Source organism: Haliaeetus albicilla, chromosome 2 (assembly GCF_947461875.1).
Source record: "Haliaeetus albicilla chromosome 2, bHalAlb1.1, whole genome shotgun sequence".
In the NCBI taxonomy this organism is placed as follows: Eukaryota; Metazoa; Chordata; class Aves; order Accipitriformes; family Accipitridae; genus Haliaeetus; species Haliaeetus albicilla.
The window spans coordinates 2,607,895-2,630,609 of NC_091484.1; the positions used below are offsets into that span (position 1 = coordinate 2,607,895).

The window sequence follows — 22,715 nt, forward strand, 5'->3', positions numbered from 1 at the left end:
GCCTGAGACTTAAAATCCCTCTTCTCTCCTTTTCCTAGCCTTTAACTGCGCTGATGCAGGATTTGGGGGACCCCAGTAAGGCCTCTGAACTTGAGGCTGCTCAGGAGCAGTCCTGTGCATTGCAGCTCTTGTGCTGACAAGCAGTGCAGGAGCATTTGCGGTCCCATCTCTTATGGCATCGCTCCCCTGTTCCAGAGTGAAAAACAAGTATTTCCACTGGCTTTTCAGCATGCCAGACAGCAGACATTCAACAGAGACCTTGGAGATGTTTAGAGCAGAGTGAGCAGCCACAAGAAAGCAATGGAAAAACGTGCTCGCAGCCCCTTTGAGGGCTGTGCTTCTCTGGAGGCAGGGATCCCAAGAGGATCCTTTGCTCAGGGCTTTCACTTTACAGGGTGTAGCCAAGTCTCCCAAGAAGGAAAAGATTCAAAGATGCTGACAACTCGTTTAAGCCTCACAAGTCTTGCGGCGAATGGGATTATTCAAGCCAGGCTTGGTAGGGAACAGTGTCCTTGCAGTAATGCTTAAAAAAAGCTTCAGGATCTGAAACCCAAGCTGGCCAAGGCATTCTGGCTTGTGTGCTGTGAACAGGAGCCAGCTAATTACCAGTTGCTGTTGCCTTTCTTCTTGTGTTACTGTCAGGAGGGAGTTGAGCTTGGGTACAGTTTGCTGACAGTCCTGAATTAGGTAGGGAGAGTCTCAAGCAGAAGGAGCCCCTCGGAAGTGAGAGAAAAGTACTGTGTCTCGGGGCATTTTACAGTGCTGTTTTCTGGGATAACGCCAGGGAGGGGAAGGCCACTGGATAAAGAGGTGTCTCAGAAGTAAAGATTTGCTTATGAGGTGTTTAATGCTAGGATTGGGAGCAAGAGACAAACTAGATTATCTGGGGGCAGCGGGGTCTTCCCTGGACTGAGACCTCCATGGTGTGCAGAGGCTCTGACACCCCTGCCACACTCCAGAATGGCTTCAGGGATGTTCAGCCTCCCACCGTCAAGATACTTCCTTTACCCACAGAACAAACCAAGCACCCAGAACTAAAACCTCCCCAGCACAGGGTGGGGATGCTGTGGGGCTGTAGCTGTGCAGACTTGGCACTTGCAGGGGAAAACCTGCCAATAACAACCAAATAATAACAATACCGACATTCCTGAACAAATGAGCTATCTCTGGTCTCTCTCAAAAGTACATTTTCTTGAATTGTATTTCCAGCTTGGCAAACAACACTAACTTTACTGACATGAATTTCCACGCAGTCATGCCACTAGGAAGGAAGGAAACAAAAAAGCCAAGTGAATTTTTTGGTTTGTTTGTTTAAAAAATATCTTCAATAAAAAGAGCGAGTGCCCTTTCTTTTTTCTTTGAAAGGGATGAAGAGAGAAGAAGGAGGGGAAGGGGTAGATAAATAGGAAACTACAGGCTGCTCTGGGTCAGGAAAGGCAAAGACTAGCATTGGTCTTCTGCAGCAGGGCTGAGCCGGTGCGTGGCCAAGCTGGGTGGTAGGACCCCAGCATTGGCTCCGTTTCACTGTGGAGGGCAGGGGCTGCTGGCGGAAATGTTTTAATTCTGGGTGCTGGGGCTTCAGTAAACCATTCCTCATGCCATACAAAAACCACATAGATATTTTAAATCTTCCCTGTGACATTTCCCATCCCATGTAGAGCCCTGCCTGCCCACTGCTCAGTGCCAAACTGCTCCTGAGGGACCAGGGCAGACCCCCGGGATTCTCCCCGCTGGAGGGGCAGGTGTGGGCCAGCCGGGAGCCTTCGCTTGTGGGGGTCCTGGTGCCTGCGGGTTTCTGCGGGAAGGTAAATAACACCTCCATGGCCTGTGAGCGTGTTTACCCCTTCTCTGAGGTCCATGAACTGAGGGTGCAGGATGCTCTGGGTTTGGGGTGACAAGCGTGTGGTGTCCCGGGGCTGGACCGGTGCTGACGTGTGCGATGGGGACCGGTGGAGGGGGCAGCTGTAGGGCAGCCCCTGCCCACCCTCCGAGCACATCCTCATGGTCCCATGGTCCCTTCTGGCCGCTCCAGAGGCCCTTGGACAGCTTCAGAGACGGGGGGCCATGGCCCCTGGGTGCTGCCTGCCCTCTGCTCCATCCAGCCAGGCTGCAGCACTGCTCCCCATGCTGTCGGCTGCTTCAAACAGACGGAGGAGTGATGTAAACCTGACAAGTTTTTATATGTACAGAGACGCTTGCCAAACCCCCCCTCCCACCCCTCGAGTCCCCCAATAAAAGCCAACAAAAGAAGCATTTAAAATAAAAAAAAACAAACAAACAACAACAATCGACCTCCCCCCACCCCCAAAAAACCCCCAACCCAGTCCCCAACTGGGTCTCAGGTGGGAAACGGGGACATGCCGTGTCCCCAGGTGTGGTGGAGAGGGGATTTAAAGTGACCTCTTCAAAACGGGGTGCGGGTGGAGCCAGGGAGGGGGAGCCAGGCCCCAGGCGCTCTTCCGCGCGCTCCCGCGAGCTTCCCCAGCTCGCTCCGGCCAGCGGCGGGGACGGGGCAGGGGTTCAGTAGTACGAGCCGGCCTGGGCTGTGCTGCCGCGGTGGCATCAGCCCCAGGGACAGTCCTGGAGAATGGCCCAGAAACCGGGGTGACGGTTCATAGGTAAAAAGCTAAAAACTTGGGGAGGGGGCTGGCAGGGAGGGCGGCAGAGGGAAGGAGGCACCGAGCTCCCCCCCCCCTCACGCCAGCCACCGCGTCCCTGCCGACGTCCCCGTGGCCGGCGGGCGCCCTTAGGACTCCGAGGAGGAGCGGGAGACGCTCTGGAGCAGCGATCTGTATATGGCAGAGTTCAGGAAGCGAGGGTAGGAGTCTCTGTGCATGAGCGTGTAGATCTGGAGCTGCGCGTCGTCGAAGGTGTGCGAGGACGGCTCCTGCATCTTGCGGTTGATGACCTCCCGCACCCGCGAGTCCAGGCTCACCTGGGTGGCAGGGAGAGAAATTGGGGGGGGGGGGACGGGGGACGGTGAGGGATCCCCAACGACAAAACCCCAGTCCCAGCACCCACCCCTGCACAGGCTCTCACAGGAAATTGGGTATCAACGTGGCACCATGGCCAGATGCGGGGAGACCACAGCATGTTCCACCCTGGAGTATATGTGCACCAGAGCCAGGGTGTTTTGGAGGGAGCTGCGGAGAGGTGTCTGGGTCCTCCCTGTGTCCCCTTGCTGGGCAGAGGGAGGTGGGATGGGGTGCTCCCCCCCGGGTGCCCCCACTTTGGGGGGATGCTCTGAGCTGGGATGCAGCATCTCCTCAGCCCGCTGGTGCCCTCGTGAGGTTTTGGCCCCACAGCACAACCCGGCCCGTGGTCCCGCTGCCAGCCACATCCCGGGGTGGTTTTGGGGGGCTGGGGATGCCCTCCACTCCACCGTCCACAAGCAAGAAGCAAACCCGTTACCCTGCCAAACTCATCCCCAAATATCCACCCCATCCCCAAATTGCTGCAGGGCTGCAGCTGGGACAGAGCCATCTCCCTAAAAAACACCACCCCCCCATTTTAGCCTGAGCCACCCCCCAGGCGTTCTGCCCCGTACCTCCTTGGGCGAGAGGATGGAGATGTAGTCCTCATAGATCATCCTGGCCTTCTCGTCGATGGTGTGCTTGTTGCACTCGTTTTTGAGCTCCTCGCATGCTAGCCAGAAGAGCATGTTCTCCTCGCTGTACTCAGTCCGCAAGAACTCCCGAAAGACATTGCGACCCGCCGGGCTCTTCATCAGCTTGTCGAAGGACTGTGCCCAGCCCCGCACCTCCTCCGGAGTGGGTTTGGCGCTGCCAGATCCCGGTGGGGAAGGCAAAGGGACAGCGTTATGGTCAGCCCCAGGAGGGCTGCGGGTTCCCCGCTGCGTCGTCCCTCCCCGAGCGGCTCAGCCGTGCTCATCCCTGGTCCCATCCCAGAAGGACTGTGCCCGAACGCATCCCTGGTGCTCATGCCGAGGCCATTCCTGCTCAGGCTCCGGTTATTACGGAGGCTTTGGGAGATCACTCACGGCATCTGTCCTGGCTCTGCTTGGCCGGGCTGGAGCGTGGGTTTGGTTCCAGCTGAATTTCCCAAACTGAGGCGTATTTTGGTGCTGGCTTTGGACAAACCCAAAAGGGAGCAAAAGCCCTTCCCTTGCAGAGCAGGGGAGAGACTGGCCTTGGTTCATCATCCCCGACAGCTGGGGGAGGCAGGGAAGCTGCTCCCCAGCAAATAGCCATTACCTGCAAATAGCCACCACCTGCTAAAGCAGGGCAGGAGCAATCATTATCAGCGGCTAATTAGCATGTCTGACCCCCTAATGCTGCTGTGCCAGGCACTCCAAAGAGCACCCACAGCTGGGCTGGGGGGGGGTCATACCCGTCCCCCAGGGAGTGGGTGCTCGGTGCAGGGCATCCCCAGAGCAGGGTGCTTGCAGGATGAGGGTCTGCCCTTGGGACACAGCCTGAAAGCTGCTGAGGTCCTTGCGTGCCTCAGTTTCCCTTTGCAAAGGGCCCGAGGGCCAGAATTGCAGAGTGCTGCAGCCCGTGGCTCCGGGCTCTCTGTTTCTCGGTGGGAACCAGGGACATGCTGCTGGAAGCGGCACCGGGAACCCCCAAGTCCTGGTGCCCCATTCCCACTCCCCGTGTGTGCATCAGCAGGCAGGATGCGGGGCTGGGTGCCAGGAGGGTGGCAGCACGGACCGTGACGTGCTGTGCTGTGCAATGCCGCCCCCCCCCACCTCCCCCCCCCTCCCCCGGCACTGCCCCTGCGCTCACCATGCTTCACAGTTTGGGATGGTCTCCAGTTTGGTCTCCCGGGACGCCCTCCATGCTCGCTCCCGGTCCTCGTTCCTAACGGGGAGATAGAAAGGTAGTCAGGGGCGTTGGGGATGCACCCAGACCCCCACCTTGACCCCCCCAACTGGCCCTGGCCACCAAATCTCCTCCGTGAGCACCAGCATCCCCCCCTGTCCCTGCCAAGATCCTCCCCAGCACCCTGCCTGCCCCAGCACCCGCTGTGCCGGCAGCACCCCGGCTCCCTTGTGCAATTTTTGCCATCATCGTGCAAGGGGGTTTCCTGCGCTCTGGCACTGCCGTGGCCCTGGACCCACTCCACCGGGACATGTGCCAGGACCAAGCTGGAGCCGGAGCGGCCGCGGGGCCAGGTGGCAGTAGCCGGCAGAGGTCAGTGCCGGCTCGGCCCACGGCAAAGCCGTTGCGAACCGCCACAAATAAACACCAATAAATAAATAAATGGGGGTGGCTGTGGGGCCCACGGCTGCAGCCGTCGGGGCTCAGCGCCACGGTCTGCTCAGATCCCGTGCCTGGTTATCCCGGTCTCCAGCCGGTGCTGGCCCCGGCTCACCAAGGAAGCTGGTGGCCGGGATAGATGGAGAAAAGCGAAGTGCCGGACCCTGCACCCCCCAGGAAACCCAGCACCGGTCCAGCCCGGAGGCCGAGCGTGGAATGGAGGTGCCAGGGCTCAGGGGTGCCGGCATCCCCTGTGTCCCCCCCATCCTTCACCCCCAGGGGTGCCGGTGGTGCAAGGGGAGAGCGGCCTCCAGCCAACTTCCCTCGAATTTCGGTGCCCAGCACTGACCGCAGCGCTTCCTGCTTGCGACACCGTCCCTCACCGCTCGCACAAGATTAAATGTGCAAACTTCTCTCCCGGCAGCAAGGGCGGCTGGGGTGGGCGAAAGCTGCAGACACGTCCCTGCCCACGCTGGCCCCGGCGCTCGCTGCCTGGCACGCTTGAGCCCCAAAAACGGTTGGCACCGGCCACTGCTTGCTCCGGGAGCGGGATATGGGAGGGATTTCTGCCCTGTCTATGCTCATGGCCTCTTGCAGAGATGGAGGAGGGACACAGGGAAGGGTCACCCTGCCCACGACCGAATGCCACCAAGCCCTGGGCAGTGCCTGGGAGGAAGATGTTCAGGGCAGGCTGGGAGGGAAGCCGATCGCCACACTCGCTGCCTTGCAAATGCAAGAAAAAGAGACGGAATCAGGCGAGATAGGGCCCCAAGAACACAGTGGGGGTTTGCACAGGGCCGATGCATCAGTGCTGGGGATGCACCATGGGTTTGCATGGGGCTGACATGGGTGCTGGGGATATACCGTGTGTTTGCACGGGGCTCAGCTCCACGGCTTGTTGCTCCCCCAAGCTCAGCACTGTCGGTGGGTGTAAAGCCCAAAGCTGCTGCAAAGCTCGAAGCCGTCAGCAATCTCAGAAAGGGCTGACACTGAGGATGGAGAAGAGCAGACGGGCTCTCCAAAATCTGAGCTATCTGAGAATATGGAGCTGGGGATCCTCGGAGAGGATGGGAGATGCAGCTGCAGGCAAGCGGCTGCTTATGTCCTTGGCTTTGGGCAGCACTGGGAGGCCAGGACCAGACTCTGCTGCTCCAAGGCAGAGCTACCTGGGGGGGCTCCCACGGACGAGGGGGGGGGTCCACCTCGGGCAGCACACTGCAGCTGCAAGAAGGCACCGTGATGCTGGGCAAGGAAACCTAGCTCTCCTCCTGACCCGACCTGCCTGAAACAGGGAGCAAAATCCTCCTGCCTGCACAGTGCTGCACCCAGGGGTCCTGCTGCCCAGCCTCGTCACCCTGCTCGGGCATGGCCAGGTGCCCTGGGAGGGTGGGCTGGGGAGGCAGAGGTTGGGCAGCTCGGCTAAGCACCACGCTGTCTGCAGCTTCCCCCGTGCAGCCGGGCTGGGGACATCCAGCCCCGGGAGAGCCGTTAGCGCAGCGGGGTTCCCGGTGCTGCTTTCTGCTCTCTATATTTTAAAAGATTTGGCCGACGGGCAGGAGTCACGGTGCAGCAAGGCGAGGCTCGGGCTCACCAGGCTCCGCGTCGGGGGGGGGGAGAGCAACACGCCGCGGCATCGCCAATGCCCATCTGCTCCAAAACACCATTTACACCTTTTCTAACCACAGCACCCAATTCACTCTCAATTCCCAACCCAACAAAGCACACAAGCGGCCCGGAGGCTCAGCTCGGTGAGTGGGACGGGCTCCATCCCCGCCGCCCTCCCGCACCCACTGCCTGCGGGCACTGCGAGCCGCACCAAAGGGCTGCAGAGCACCCAGGGGTTGGGGGCTGCTGCGGGACCCCATCCCCCTCGGGAATCCCATCTGCCTGCTCCGGCAGCAGCCGTATCCAAGCGCTTGGTGCCGCAGAAAGCACGGAGCGACCCAGCAACACGCAGGTGACTCTCGCGCCTCCCCTGCTTACGGGACCCTTGAATATCAAACGACAATATTGGGTGGGCGATGCTCGCCGCCCCACAGGACCCTCGGGCCAGGGTGCGTGGTGGGACGTACCACGAGCAACTGCAGCAGCAGCACCAGCAGAAGCAGCAGGCGTTGGGGCGGTGGTTGCTGGCGGGTTGCACCGTTGTCGGAGAAGTCTCATGCCGGGACATCGGAAGGGGTGTCTCTGCGGACGCGGGTCCTGCGTACTGAAAAGCAGGAGGGCAGGGAGCGGGTGAGCGAATGATTATCTCCCACCAAGCGCGAGCAGCCCGAGGGAAACGAGGGACCCCAGTGCAGTGACTTGCTGGGATTTAGTTTTGGCTCCCGCTTGCCATCCCGGCCACCGGCCAGCCTTGAGCTGGTCACCACCTCACCTGCGTCCCAGCCTCATACACGGTGGACGGGGTTGGGTCGTGCTTCGGTGGCTCTTCTGCTGCTCTCCGCTCCTCCCAGTCCGCGGGTGAGCCGTGCCGCCGAGACCCCCCGGCTAACGTCCCTGCCGCCTCCTGGACGGAGCCTGCGGGGAGGGAGAGGAGCGGCACCACGTTACCTTCGCAGAGGGACCCCCCCCACCAGCTTCGAGCGGTTCGGCGAGGGGGCTGCTCCATGCTGGGGAATGCCCTTTTGCAGGTGGCAAGCTGGGGCATGGCAGGCAGACAGAAAAGCGTGCAAGAAAAGGAAGCGAGAAGGAAAGGAGGAGGGGAAACACGGCTGCAGACGCTCTGCCAGCCCCACGCTTTGCCCAGAACCCCCTTTCCCATGCTTTGGCAGTGCTACTGAGCCCCACAGACACCAGCAGGGCCGGGCAGGTTGTGGGGGTCAGCGCCGGCCTCGTGCACCCCCAGCTGTACCCAGTGCCGTGGGGAAGCAAAGCCGGACCCCCCCCGGCGTGTTCAGGGCCGGGATGGGGAAGTCGGAGCCGCTCCACGGCATCATGTGAGTGGAAGGAAACGGGGGGTGTGTGTGTGTGGGGGGGTAGTTTTCACAGCTCCCAGCACTAAACCAAAATTCGCCCCGTGCCAAGCGTTGGCCGAGTCTGGCGCTGTCTGCACCATTGCTGCAGAATAATCCCCCCGTGCCCTGCCTGCACCACCAGCCCAGCCCGGAGCAGGGATGCTCCTGGGCAGAAGCGGTGCTGGGTGCTGAGCACCCACCTCCATGCAGGTGGTGGTAAGGATGCGGTCACAGCTGGCTCTGCCACCCTGTGCCCCTCCGAGGGCAGTGGGCAGCAATCACAGTCCTTCTTCTGCCAGAAGGAAGGAACGGGAGAGGGGGGCAGCGGGCAGGGACAGCCCCCGGCCGCCTCGACCCCAGCATCCCTGTCTCGAGCTGCCCCAGGTCTCATCAATTCCCCAGCATGGCCATCGCCTGGCAGTGCTTCCCGTCAGCTCCTCGCCTGGGCCCTTGCAAACCCTCCCGCCGGCTCCCATCGCTCCCGCAGGAACGAAAAAGGAGAGAGTCTGTGTTTCGCTCCCAATTGTCCCTATTTATAGCTCCGAGTGCTGGCAGGATGGCTGTGACCTTGTCACCCGGCTCAGCAGCAGGCTCAGCTCCCTCTTGCACCATGCTGCCCTCAGGTCCATTTAACCTCCCACTTTTTTCCTTTTCCTTTGCTTTCCCTGGCCCGACCATCTTCTCCTCCCGGCACCCGCTCTTCTCCCTGCCCACCCAGGGTGATATCCCGCTTCTGAGCCCACTCACCCCACGGTGCCCAGTGCTGCTGGGGGGGCTGCAACCCCACAGTAGTACGGGGGTAGCCAGGCTCTGGGCACGGCTCCCAGCGGGGCCGCAGCACTAATTACAGCAACCGGTGATGAGGTTGTGGGAAACGGGGCGAGCAGGAGGAAAACCTGAAGGCTGGGAAAACCTGAAGGCTGGGAAAACCCTGCTTCCTCCCAGCCCACCCCAAAGCAAAGGCAGCCCCGGCTCTGCCATGGCCCCGGGATGTCGAGCGGGCGAGGGACAGGGACGTGGGGACAGCGCGTGGCATTGCTCCAGGGGGACTTCCAGGCATTTTGCTTCTGCAGCTGGTGCTAGACCTTGGCCAGAGCAGACCCGCAAGCGGCTGAGCCAAAACACCCCGGAGAGGCGGCGGGATGGAGCGGCATCCCCCAGCAAGGAGCATCCCCTCCCCATGTCCATGGGGTGCCCTCAGCACCCGGCCAGATGCAGGATCGGCTCGCTGCTCATCCCGGGTGCTGTGGCACCCACCTTGGCTGTGTGGGCTGCGCCAAGGGAGCCAGGGAAGAGAAGGGAGGCATGGGGCCGCGAAGGGTCCCCCCCCGGCTCACTGCACCAAAAGGCAACGCCAGTGCGCTCCGGATCGGCACCAAAGGGTGATGCCATCGCACTCTGGATTTGCGGGGCCGGTTTCCCAGCCCCGTGCACCTCTAAACACACCCACAGCCCCCCAGCCCACCATGCTGGCGGGGGGGCCGCATGCCATGGGGCTGTTTCCGTCTACGCCGGGGCCGGCGGATAAGGAAGTGCTGGCGGGCGGTGGAAGCCTATGAGTGCCGGAGAGAAGGCGAGGGCGCGCGCGTGAGGCCATGAAAAGAGGAAGGATGACAAAAAAGGGGACGTTTCCCCAGCGGAGAGAAGAAACGCCCCAAAAGTTGCCCTCGCCCCAACCCCGGGAGCTCCGGGAGCCCCCCAGGAGCTTTTGCCATCATCGCCTGGTGCCTGCAGCACCCGGGCTGGGAGTCCCCATGTGCTGGGTTTCCCCGGGACCGCGCCGGCTCACGCGGCCGTGACGTCCCCACCGAGCCTGGCACCGCCCCGTCCTCTCCCCAAACGGGAGAGGGGAGACCCCCCCACGCAACCGGACAAGACGAGTGCTCCCTAAAATGACTTTCGAAGGGAAACCTTCTCTTCCATCCACCTGGCTGCTCCTTGCGCCGGGGCGCTGGGGCAGCTCCATCCCACGCAGCCGCACGCGAAGCGCCCCGTGCCCGGCTTAACCCCAGCCAAAGCAGTCACCAAAACGGCCCTGTGCCAGCTGCAGTGGGAGCCGTGGCATCGAGGTGCCCACATGGGCAAAACCCAAGGCGACGCTAAATACTGGCCACGGGAATGACACCGCTCCATGCATCCCACTTTCCCCCAGTGCCCCGGCCGGGGACGATGCCCTGAGCGGCGTGGCATCCCCCTCCGGCCAACCCCGCCTCTGCAAAGCGGGGCACAAACCAGTGCCCACCCCCAGCGCAGCCTGCGCCGAACCCCTGGCGTGCCCACCCGACCCCGTGCCGTGGCTGCTGGGAGAACCCGGGGGGAGGACACGGGGGGAGCCGGTGGCGGTGTGTCCGTACCTGCAGCCTGGCCATCGCGCTGCGGCGGCGGGTGCCAGCCAGGGTGACCCCGGCCGGCTCAGGGGGTGTGCGGCATCGCCGGGACCGCCGGGTCTGAGGGCAGGGAGATGGGAGAGAAAAGAAGAGAGAAAGAGAAAAGAAAAGCGGCCGAACACATCCTCTCACAGGAAAGGGAGTGGTAAGGGAAGTGGCAAACTCAACCGAAGAGTTCAGACCTTTTTTGGGAAAGCCCCGGCAGGGCCCGGCTGCTCTCCTCGCCGCTCCACCGCAGGGCCGGCCGCCCCGACGGGGCAGGAGCGGGACAGAGCGAGTCCCGCTGGTGGCTGAGCCGGATCGTCCTCCCGATTCCCACCCCTTGGCCGGATCCGGCGGCTGCCGCAGGCATGAGGGCAGCTGAGCCGGGGCTCCCCGAACAGGACTGGCACTGACTCCCCCATGCCGGCTGCAGCCAGGCATCTCGGAGATAGCCCGGGCACGCCGGCACTGGAACAACCCCACGGCCAAGGAATGGGCTTTGCTGAGGAGTGACGGCCAGGATATGTCCCCAGGGTGGGCACAGGCCAGTTCCCGGTACCCAGCTGAAGCCACTTGGAAGCGAGGGTGCTTTCCGCCACGCCGTGCCCCGGGCATCCCCGGGGCTCCGGTGCTGCCCGTGGGGTGAGGATGCTGGCTCGGCAGCGAGGTGGGCAACGAGGGAAGGGGGCCGGTGGCCGAGGGTGGGCTGAGTCAGAGCCTCCTGCGGTGCCTCCCGGCAGCATCGTCCCTGCCACGCGGGGATGTGCCAGTCCGCCTGCTGCGCAGAGCAAAGCCCGGCTCCCTCGGCCAAGAGTGACTCACAAACAAAGTTGGTCGTTTTTTTTTTCCTCTTCAGAAAAAAAAAAAAAAGGAGAGAGAGAGAAATCAGACGCCCAACCTCTGTTTCCTTGATTAAACGTGCCCTCGGCACCGCTGCGGGCAGAGGGGGGCTCCGGCCCTGGCACCACACCAGCGACCGAAACTGGTTTGTGGTCTCTGCCAGCGGCTGCCCCTCGCTCGCACGGGCTCACCGCAGGTGGAAAAGGGGAGAAAAGGGGAAAAAGAGGGAGGGGGGGATGCTGACAACCCCCTGAGTGCTCCCGTGGGGCTGCGGGGCTGGGCCAGGCGCCCGGTTGTGGCACGTGCCCGTTATCAGCCCGGTCCAGCATCTCACTTGGCGCAGCCGCTTCCCTCGCCTTCCCGGGGGATGCCGAGCTGTTATCTCCTCTCTTTCCAACAGCGCGTACCCCGGCACCCAAAAACCAACGCAGTCACACCGCCGCCGTCCTCAACTCCACCCCGTCTGGATGGAAACCCCCCCCCATTACTCAAAAGTCACCCTCCGCTTCGGCAGCTACTTTTTCTGCCAACACCCACCCCACCATCGCTGCTGTCCTCACGGGTGCTCAGCGGGGCTCTGTTTCTCTGGTCACCTGAACCTCATTTATTTTCCAGATGGTTTTCCAGGATTCCCTTTGCCGCTGCCGGGCAGGGCCAGCTCCGAGAGCTGGAGGCTGCCAGGATGCGGCCACGCTCCTGTGGAGGACCCCCTGGCACCCCCAGCTCGCCGGCCGTGGGGCACCCACTGACACAGAGGATATTTTTATTCTCTGGCCACCTCCAGTCACGGTATGAGCTCTCCACCCCAGGAGGGACCTTCCCTTCGTATTTTATGGGTCAAAACCTGGAGGGCAGCTTTGCTGCTCATCACAGACCTCCGTGGGGATTGCTCGGCCAGGGGCGATGCACAAATCCCCCCCCCCCGGTGCTGGCGAAGACACCATCCCCAGCCAAGCTGCCGGCACGGCTGAGCCCCCTGCTACACACCAGCGATGCCTTGGTGGGGAGCAGCGCGGGATCCGGCCCCTCTCCGTGCCTCGGAGGAGCTGGAAAACACCCGTTGCCTGCGAGACCGGCCACGCTGGATCAGTACGAGCAGATCTCGGCCGCCCCGGCTGCCTGCTGCTGGATTCTCTAGTGTCTAATAAGGGTTCAGCCCAGCCTGCAGCTTCCCCTTCTCCTCCCTGCCTTTCTCCCGGGAGGGACACAGCACCTCCGACCTCTGCCAAATTTGGCTGAAACCAGCCACCGAGCACAAACAGACGTGAGCCAGCCCCGTGGGCGGCCCAGGGAGGTGATGGGGGGGGCTGGCACCCCGCGGGCCCCCCTCTGCCAGGGTTACCCCTTGGGCAGGCACCGTCACCGAGCCCCACAGCTGCCAGCCGCCCCCGCAGCCTGCCCCAGCCACCTGCCAGTGGCACAGGAAGTTTTGGGAGCTATTTTTAGACCCAGCTTTCCCCCCCCTCTCCACCCCGCTTTAGCAATCTATTAAAAAAAAGACTAAAGAGGTGAGGCTCAAGCCTCCTGACTCTGCGGGGACGGGGTTGGGCTAACCCCGATACTACCGGCATCAAGGTGCCAGCAGTCCCAGGCACTGGCTGGGTCGGGATCCCCGGGTCGTGCCGGGACGAGGGGGTGGCAATGCTCACGTGGCCGCGTCCCCGCCGAGCGCGTGTTGCTGATAACGCCGGCAGATGTGCCCGCGCACATGGCGGAGGCGGCGGTGAGCAGATGCCTTTGGGGGAGTTCCTTTGCCCGGCTGTGATTTTTCTGCCATCCCTCGAGACTGGAAAAGCAGGTCCTGGCGATGGGAACCGGGAGATGCCGCAGCGTGTCCCAACACCTCCCCGGTCCTTCAGACCGCGAGGGCCGACAGCCCCATGGGCACCTCTCCTGCCAGTATGAGGATGATGCTGGGGTCCTTCTCCGGACCGGCTATATCCTCTGCTCCCTGCACCTCTCCTCGACTGTAGCCGGGGTCTATTTCTGCACCGAGCATCCTCCGAGCCAAATCCCACTGAGAGCCTTCCCGAAAGGACCACATGAACCTCTCCAGCACCTGCTCGAAAGAGGCGAGCGGACCCGAGGCTCTGTCCCGGCATGGCCACTGCGGGCTGCCGGGTGGCACGGTGGGCGCAGCATTGCCGGCACCCGCCCCTCTGGCCCCGGCTCTTGCACTGAAATGCAGTTAATAGTTTCATAGCGTAAAAATAGCACCCACGACAATCAGCTGGAGGATTTAATAAGGCAAGCCCTGACAATTATGTTTCTATTAGTAGAGGTATCACGGCGTTTTTAAGGCGTTTGGTAATGATCCATGGGAAAGGACAAGAAAGATCACAGTAATCAATACTCAGCAGGAGCTACACCACACGGATGGAGCCCAGCAGCTGATGGAAGGGAAGAGGAAAAGAAAAGGAGGGATAAGACATCAGCATGGCCGGGGTAAGAGCTGAGCCAGGTGGGCGGCAGGGTGCTCCTTGTCCACGGGGTGCTTCCAGCCCAGGACCTGCTTGTCCCCATCCCAGCACACGCCAGTGCAGGCAGCACCGTGTCCCCCGGGGACCACGGGGCAGAGGAGGGGGCATTAGTGGCAATTTGGGGGATAGGGATGCTAGGAGGATGCGAGGAATTGCCCTTTCCGAGGAAATGAGGAACCAGACAGAGAATCAAGCCAGGATTGGGATGAAAAGGGGGAACCTTGCATCATGGGGAAACGCTGGATCAAAGGGGTCGCTTACCGTGGCTCCGAGCGCTCCCTGACGTGGCTGATGGGCGATTTTTCTCCCCAGCCCCGGCACAAGACCAAACCCCGCCGGCTGCATCCGGAGACCCGCGCCAGCACGGGAACGGCCGGCCAGGCACAGGGAGGAGATTTGGGAGCCTGCGCCGGCACGGGCGGGAGGTGGGTCTGGCTGCGCCGAGGACAGGTCTGGCCCTGCTCTCCAGCCACGCTCCCTGCCCAAAACGTGGCCCCGCGTGGCATTGATGTGGTCAGGGCAGGGCTGAGCCCGGCAGCCGGCTCAACCAGCGGTGGGACCGGCCAGGCTGGGGTTACACCAGCACGATGGCTGGGGACAAGGGGGACCACCCCCAAACGCTGTACCCTGGGGATATTTGCCCGCAGCTTTTTATTCACCCGGACAGCTGTGGGCCCCGCTGCCTGCACGCTGCCAGTCCTGACGGATGTTTTTTGAGGTCTGGCTTCAGGCACATGTCACATCTCGCTGGTGAGCACCCAGGGCTGTGATGTCCCCCAGGCTCCAGACCCAGTGCCACCACGGGTCCCTGGACCAGAGCTTGCAGAGGCGAGCTGTTGCTTGTACCAGTAAGAAAACTTCCTCCCGCATCAGACTTTGGTCCTATGTTAAAACAGCGACGCACTGCAGAAGGAGTTCCCCAGGAGATTGTCCTGCAGGCAAATACCCAGGGCAAGGGGGATTTGGTGACCCAACACCTTTTCCCAGCTCCGGAGCATCCCAAGAGACATAGGTGATCCCTGTGCTGTGGTCACCGCAGCCTCACAGGCGCCGGGGCAGCAGTGATGCTCTGCCCTGCTCCAGCTGTGACAAGCAACGGAGAGCTCTGCGAGCAACTCGTGTCTTCCGAGACCAGCCGTGCCGGTTATTTAAAACCCGACCAAAGGGGAAGAAAGACGGTGGGGTTCGGCTCAGCCATCCCTGGGGAGGAGCTGGCAGCAGGGGGGAGGAAGGAAACGCTGTCACCCTGCGTGGCCCCTGTGCCACAGAGGTGGCCACCAGCCCTGGGACAGTGACAGCCACAGCCGCTGCATCCCGCTCCATCCCGCTCCGGCCGGGCACGCTGCTGCCCGGACAGGGCTGTGGGAGATGGCTGGGGCGGCAGGAGCCTGGCCATGGGTGGATGCCCATCACAGGCATTCTGGACTCAGATTGTGATCGTGGACCTCACTGGGGATCTCAGCGAGAACCCCGATGTGACAGGCCGCGGTGATGCCCTTTGCCGAGCCCCCAGGATGCTGCAGGGCTCGGCTGCACCATCGGAGGACACAGGAGCTCGCCTGCCACCACTGTCACGGCAATACGTTTCCCTGGCTCTAAATCCCCTTCACGAGCTCTCTCCTCGCGGTGAAACCCACACCAGGCTTGCAGGCAGCATCTTTCCTTGTTTTTTCTTGTTTTCCAAGGCTAGCTTGAAGCTCTCCCTTCCTTTTCCGGGGTTCCTGCCCGCTAATGCCAATATGTACCTGTTTGCTCTTCTCCTGCCCTTTGCACTGAAACGCTGCTTGGGCATGTGCCTTCTGTCGGAGGAAACTACTTAAGCCCTGGGTGGGTTCATGCCTGCAGGAGGGGAAGCAATTGGAAAACCCAACCCCTTAACCCCAAACCCCTTTGCTGGCTCCCCAATCCCCTCAATACTGAACGAGCAGTAAATCCAGCTCCCGGAGTGGGCTGCCAGCGCACCCACAGCCTGTTCCCTGCACCCAGAGCCACGGCCATGCGCGGGGACATCGGGGGCTCCGCTCTCCCTGTGCCCGTTGCTGCCCCGGAGCCTCTGTGGCCTTTCTGCCTCTGGAGCAGGCAAGTGCTGACAAGCAAGTCTGGAGCGTGGCAAAGCTGGGCCCCCAAACCCAGCAGATCTTCACAGTCTGAGCAAAGAGCCCTCAAAAGGTCAACTGAGGCTGTTCCCAAGCAGTTAGAGAACTGGAAGGGCAGCTTGTTATAAAACTCTACCATGCATTTTCCTGCTGTGAGGAAACCCCCTTTTTTCCATGTCTAAGATGAATGTTAAAGCTGAACCCCAAAGGACTTTGTTGTTGCTTGCTGCTCCACCCTTCCCCCGGTTAAATCTCTGCTTCCACAAAACGGCCAAAGGCAGGAGGTTTTGCGGGACGGGTGAGCGGCAGAGCACTCCCACCTCTCCCAGTAAACTCATCTGGGACAGCCAAGGTCCCACAGACCCAGAGGAGCCGATGGGGTGGGCTGCAGCATCACCCTCCGTGCCCATCCCAGCGGCCAGGGAGGGGGGAAGTCACAGGCGGGAGGTCTCTGCCACCGGTCCCTGCCAAAGAAGGAACCCAGTGGATTTCCAGCCAAAAATAATAGAAATAAAATAATTCTCTGTGCTCCCAGAGAGCGCTTTCAGAGAAGGGCGAAAGGTCGATCAAAACTCAGGGGTTGCTGCTTTGTTTTACACAGCAGTCTGGATCCAGCAAGAGCCAGGATTTTGCCTTCACTATAGTTTTACCCCCAAGCCACCCATTCCCACATCCCCAGGTCCCATGCAGCACCCAGCCAGGGGACGGACTCACCCCGCAACTTTTGGACTGGGACGGCCACAGCCCACCCCCAGCAAGGCACCAAGCCGGTGGCTCCTGCAGTGCATGCACAGCTGGATTTAAGGCATCTGATCCCTAAAAAAAGTTATGGGTGTCCTGAAACCCGTGGGTGTGGTGGGGAGAGCCGGCTGGTGGAGTTATTTGCTGCAAGCAATGCTGCAGCTCAATGCTACCGTTGCATGGCCGCTGCAATATGGATTCGGGACTTTGTGCAGGTCACCCTCCCTGTGCTGCATGGGACAAGCTGTGGCAGAGCAGCTGGGGAAAGAAATGGGCTGGCCAAGCCCAGTACTGATGGAAATGAGCTGGAGGAAGCTCATGCAGTGCTGGGTGCAGGACGGTATGAAAAGGGAGACGCTTGTGGGGCTGGATGCCCATTCCCTGAGCTGGCTGGAGCAGGGGCGGTGGTGGCCACCGCAGAGCAGCTTCCCAGTCTGCGACAGGGCTGCTGGAGTCCCTGTGAGCCGGCGAGTTCAGTTTCTTCCCCTCTTACACCACAGAAAATATCGGATGCTCTTCCCCCACCCTGTCCCCTCCACGGGCGAAAACGATGTTGTAACACGTTGGGGGATGAAAATAACTGGTGCTAAAGTCCAGTACCTTTTCTTCCCCCCGAATTAAGAGGTAGCTATGAAATAATGCATATAAACAACTGGCTTAGATCCACCCTGCTCTGAAGAGCTTTTGTAATGGAAATGCATAGAGAGATGTGCAGAGACGAATAAGGAACTGAGTAATAGGAAGTCTCGGCGAAGGCCGTGGGCACCGGCTCACCCGGAAGCCGCTGTTATTCCAGGCAAGAGCCCGAAGCACCGAACCCCGAGAGCGCGTGGCACGGCGGCACAAAGGCGGCGATGCCTGCCGGCCTCCCTCTGCTGCGGCTGCTCTGCTTTTGGGGTGCTCGGGCATGGCCAGGGGGTTGGTACAAGAAACCAGCCCGAGGAGCAGGAGGAGCTGGAAGGGAAAGGCAGGGCATCCTGCGGGATGGCTAAGGAGCGGCACCAGCACCGAGCGTGGTTCTTAACCTCCTCTTGAGCTGACTTCCCATAATAATTTTATCCAGAGGATAAAAATTTGGAAAAAAAGAGGAAAAGCCACGGCAGGTTGAGCTCACGCTTTGCAGAGGTTGAGGAGCGGCGCGGTGGCCGCTTTGCCACTCCGGACCTGTTGCTCGCAGGGAAGAGCCCTGAGCACTGAGCTCACCTGCCTCCTTTGAACGAGCCCAGCTGAAACTCAAGATGCTGTAGCCCAAGTCCAGCCTAAAAGTGAGACTGCAACTAAAGATAAGCAAAGACGGGAGAGGATGCACTTGGGGAGGCGGCAGAGATGTGCTGTTCCCGCACCTCAGGCAGACTCAGCATTAATTACTCTGCCAAGGTATTTTTCTCCCTTACCCTCTCTGGGTTTGAGTTGCATTATCTGATTATCTGCCTTCAGTTCCTTCTTTTTTTTAATAACAATACCAAAATGGGCACCCGCACCCTGATTGAGATATATTCGTGTCACTAAATTCCTGCTTCTCCACTATAATCTTATGAGGTGGAGTTTGTTTAATTGCTGAAGAACACGACTGTATTTTGATTAGCGGCTTGAGTCATTTGTGGGGAAGGGCTGACGCAGAGGAGCTAAAATCCTTGTAGGGAAATCTGATGTGGCGCTCTCCCTTGGGAGATATTCTGAAATATGTGCCCACTGGGGCGACCCGTTTTCCCAAAGAAAACGATATCCACCAGGCCAGCAAACGCCACGAGCTCCGCTCATCCAGCGTGACACGGGATGAGCGTCTCTATCAACGGGGATGGTGGAGATGCATCCAGAGGGGAATGAACTCCCCTCGCAGCAGGGAAATCCCTCCCACTCACTTAACACTTTTTGTTTAGTTTCTTAAATAAGGCCATGGATCTGCGCCAGAGCAGCCTCATGGAAGTGGCAGGGAGAGGGAGGTTCCCGGGGGAACCTCTCCGTGCCCAGAGACGCGCCGTGATCCACACGCGGAGCAGCTCCGACGGCCGCGCCTGGCCCTCTCCATCCCTTGGCCGCGGGGACGCGATGCTGCCCACACGATGGGCTCGTGTTGGGTGACGGTCAGATGTCACAACCCCACGGGGGAAAGCCGCGTCCCAGAAACCGTCGAGCCAAGCCCCTCTGCCCAACATTTCGGCCATGCCGCTGCTGGAGGACCCGTCAGGGACCGGAGCCCGCCGTCGCCCTGACCTCAGCCAACCTCCCCGAACCTCGGTTGCTTCCCGCTTCCCTGGCCGGCCGGGTCAGGGCTCCCGATGGCTACTGCTCTGCGTGACGAGGCATGGCACCCCTCTGCATCAGGGGCACAGGGAGCCGCACGGGGAGGGAGCCTGCCTGGCCGAGCCAGTGCGTGGATGCTCCAGCACCGCCCTGGCACCCACCTGTGGGTGCAGGGAGAGCTGGGGCAGCCCTGGGCCGGAGACAGGGGGGAGATCCTCCCTGCAAGCTCCCCCCCAGGCCGGGCAAACCCCGGTGCAGCTGGCCCTGCGGCTGGAGGATGCCCCCCTCCACCCTCCTCCTCCTTCTCCTGGCAGGAGCCCTGCCCTCCCCCGGGGTGATGCGGCGGGGAGGGCCCCCTCCCTGCTCGCTGCTCGGGGTCCCCCCCAGCCCCGCGGGTCCCCACGGAGCATCCCTCTGCCCTCCACCACCCTCCCAGCCCTTGCACATGGGGCCGGTGACAGGCAGCAGCCGGACAGACAGACAGACACACACACAGCCCGACCTCGCCATCAACCTCGGCGCTCCGCGGTGGTCGGTGCGTGGCCGGGAAGAGGAACCGGGGGGGGGGGAAACGTGTAAAAGGGAGGATGCCCGGGGCGGGGGGCACACGCAGAAGGGAGCGTGCAAAAGGGGGGGGGAAGGGGACACACACACACACACGACACAACGTGCAAAGCGCAGCCCTCGGGGAGGCAGCCTGGGTTGGGTACCGGCTGAGGGAGGGGGCGATGGGCCCGTGGGTCCCTGTTCTCCGTCCCGTGTCCCCCCCCCCCCACTCCAGCCAACCCGCCCCGCCCCGTGGCATCCCACGGGCGGCGGCGGCGCGGCCCCGGGCCGGGGCGCGGGGTACTCACGGGTCGGGCATCCGCGCTGCTGCCGCCGTCCGCGGCCGCCGGTGTCTCCCCTCCCCGGCCACCCACCCACCCACCCACCCCCCCCACTCCGCGGCCGCCGCCTCTGCGCTGCCTCCGGGCTCGGCACCGGAGGGAGAAGGAGAGGCAGCGGGAGCGGAGCGGAGAGGAGCGGCTGCACTGCGCACGCGTCCCCCGGCCCCTGCGATTGACTTCCTAAAGCAATTGCAGCTTTGGCACTTCCTCACGTCAAAACACACACACACACGCACACGCACACCCGGCGCCCAGTATGGGCACCCAGCACCTGTGCTTGCTGCATGCACCCTGCACTGGAACCGTGCACCCAGTACTGGCAGCCTGCGCCCAATGCTGGCATCCAGTAGCAGCAACACGTACCCGGTGCTGGCAACCTGCGCCAGTGCTGTGCACCCAGTACTGGCATCCAGTACCAGCGCCGTGCACCCAGTACTGCCACGCCGCACCAGCCACCCAATACTGGCATCCAGTACTGGCACCCTGCACCAGCACCATGCACCCAGTACTGGCATCCAGTACCAGCACCATGCGCCCAGTACTGCCACGCCGCACCAGCACCAGCCACCCAATACTGGCATCCAGTACTGGCACCCTGCACCAGCACCATGCACCCAGTACTGGCATCCAGTACCAGCACTATGCACCCAGTACTGCCACGCCACACCAGCGCCAGCCACCCAATACTGGCATCCAGTACTGGCACCATGCACCCTGCACCAGCACCATGCACCCAGCACCGGCATCACGCTCCCAGTACTGGCATCCAGTACCAGCGCTATGCACCCAGTACTGCCACGCCACACCAGCACCAGCCACCCAATACTGGCATCCAGTACTGGCACCCTGCACCAGCACTGGCACCCTGCATCAGCACCACACACCCAGTTCTGGCATCCAGTACCAGCGCTATGCTCCCAGTACTGGCATGCTGCACCAGCACCACGCTTCCAATACTGGCATCCAGTACCAGCACTACGCACCCAGCACCGGCACCCTGCACCAGCACCATGCTCCCAGTACTGGCATCCAGTACGAGCACTATGCACCCAGTACCGGCACCCTGCACCAGCACCAGCCACCCAATACTGGCATCCAGTACTGGCACCATGCACTCAGCACCAGCACCTACTGCATGCACCTTGCACCAGCACCATGCACCCAGTACTGGCACGCTGCACCCACACCATGCCCCCAATACTGGCATCCAGTACCAGCACTATGCACCCAGTATTGGCACCCAGCACCGGCACCCAGCACCCAGTACCGGCACCCTGCATCAGCACCCAGTACCAAATACTGGCACCCTGCACCAGCACTGGAGGTCCCCTCTACCCCTGTGGGGTCCTTGCCCATCCCCGGAGCGTGGGACAAGGCTGCCTGTGGAGTTGCCCCTGGGACTGCTTCCCGGCTAAGGGTCCCTTCCGAGGAGCGGCTTTCCCTAAATCAGTGGTTCCTCTGCTTTTTTTTTTTTTTTTTTTCAAAAGGGGGGATTATGCATTGCTAAAAATAAAGGGTGATAAAACTTTGGGAGAGAAAGGAGGCATAAAAATTTCATGATCTTGCCAGCCAGGGAAATTATCCCACTTTATTATTTAAAACCTCATTAAAACCCATTTCCCTGGGAGAGACAATGATCAAACCACCGTCTATTTCAATCCTCGAGACATTCACTCTGCTACATGGGGAACATGTTTAAAATAGGCCCCTACGTGTGACAGCTCAGCTGAAAACACCAACCCCGACCCCCCGCCCATGTGAGCAGCATCTCCAAGCTGATCCAGGTGGTATCGCATGGCACCCCCTGCACCTCCCACCATTTCAATCCAATACTCTAGATTTTCCTCTTTTTACCCACCCGGCTCACACCAGTGGGAGCTACAGAGGAGGATCCCAGGGAGGATCTGCCCAAGGACCTCTGCAGACGAAGCAGGCTCCTTCCTCTGATTGCAACTTTTCCAAATCTTCGGAGCAGCTCCAGTGCCGAGCCAGGGCTGCCAGGCTGCTCCCTCCTGCCGTGTGACCCGGCCACCAGCCCTCCCAATTTGCTTTAGCGGTTCATTTAACTGGAAGCTCACAAATGCCCATAAAGGCTCCCACGTCTTCTGGAACTGCTTTGTAGTGTGTGTTTGGGATTTTTAGAAATCCCCATGAACATTTGGGCTTGTGATTCCTTGTGATTCTCGAGCCAGTCTGTCCCTTCGGATGGTGAAAAGACCACGAGTGTTTGGTTTAAAAGAAGTCACCTTGTTAAAAAGAAAGTGTGGATTGGGAGAAAATGTTCGGAGGTCCCAAATCACCTGCAAAGTACTGCTGTTCAATGAGTAGCCAAACTCAGCGCAGTTTGCACTCAAAGTGCCACAGCCGGGCCTAGCCACCTCCTCTTTCAATACACACGCAGTGGGGGGGGAAACGCATCTTTTCTAGCAATCGCAAACGCTCCGATAAATAACCAGGGACACCGCTCCAATTCGGCTTGGAGTTTGGAAAGCTGCTTTCCCACAGCGCCAGCCTGGGCTGTGAAGCAGGGATGGGAGCAGGAGCTCCTGGGAAGAACAGGCAGAATCCTGCCCGCGCTCAGAGGTACGGAGAAAGGACACGGCAGCCTCCCTTAAACCACGAGTCGGTGGCAGAGTCCCGCACCAACCTCTCCGTCTGCGCCCCACGCTGTTACCGCATCCCCCTGGCTCTCTCTCCCACCCAAACCCTTCCCGGCCTTTTCCCTCTGCGGCGGGTTTCCAGCCCCTCTCCCCGTCCCCGGCTCCCGGCGCTGCAGTAGCGGGACCCGCCCGCAGGTGCCGCCCGACTCCGCCGGCAGCGGCTCGGCGGGGCCCCGGTTCGGTGTCCCCCCCCTCGCCAGCCCCCGGCCACTCGGCCGG

At 61.3% G+C, this 22,715-nt stretch overlaps 1 protein-coding gene across 2 annotated transcripts; it reads right to left on the reverse strand.

Annotated features, from left to right (window-relative positions):
* Positions 1 to 1,183: 1,183 nt before the first annotated feature.
* Positions 1,184 to 19,853, reverse strand: RGS19 (regulator of G protein signaling 19). Of its 2 annotated transcripts, none has more exons than XM_069802937.1 (6): positions 19,804 to 19,853; positions 7,600 to 7,742; positions 7,295 to 7,431; positions 4,749 to 4,823; positions 3,548 to 3,782; positions 1,184 to 2,935 (listed from the first exon to the last, which is right to left on the reverse strand). In XM_069802937.1, the coding sequence occupies exons 3-6, from the start codon at positions 7,393 to 7,395 to the stop codon at positions 2,747 to 2,749; spliced, it is 600 nt and encodes a 199-aa protein (XP_069659038.1). In that variant the 5' UTR covers positions 7,396 to 7,431; positions 7,600 to 7,742; positions 19,804 to 19,853; the 3' UTR covers positions 1,184 to 2,746. The 2 variants fall into 2 exon arrangements, with proteins under 2 accessions (XP_069659038.1, XP_069659029.1); XM_069802928.1 differs by lacking the exon at positions 19,804 to 19,853 and adding an exon at positions 10,534 to 10,671.
* Between the last annotated feature and the right edge of the window lie 2,862 nt (positions 19,854 to 22,715).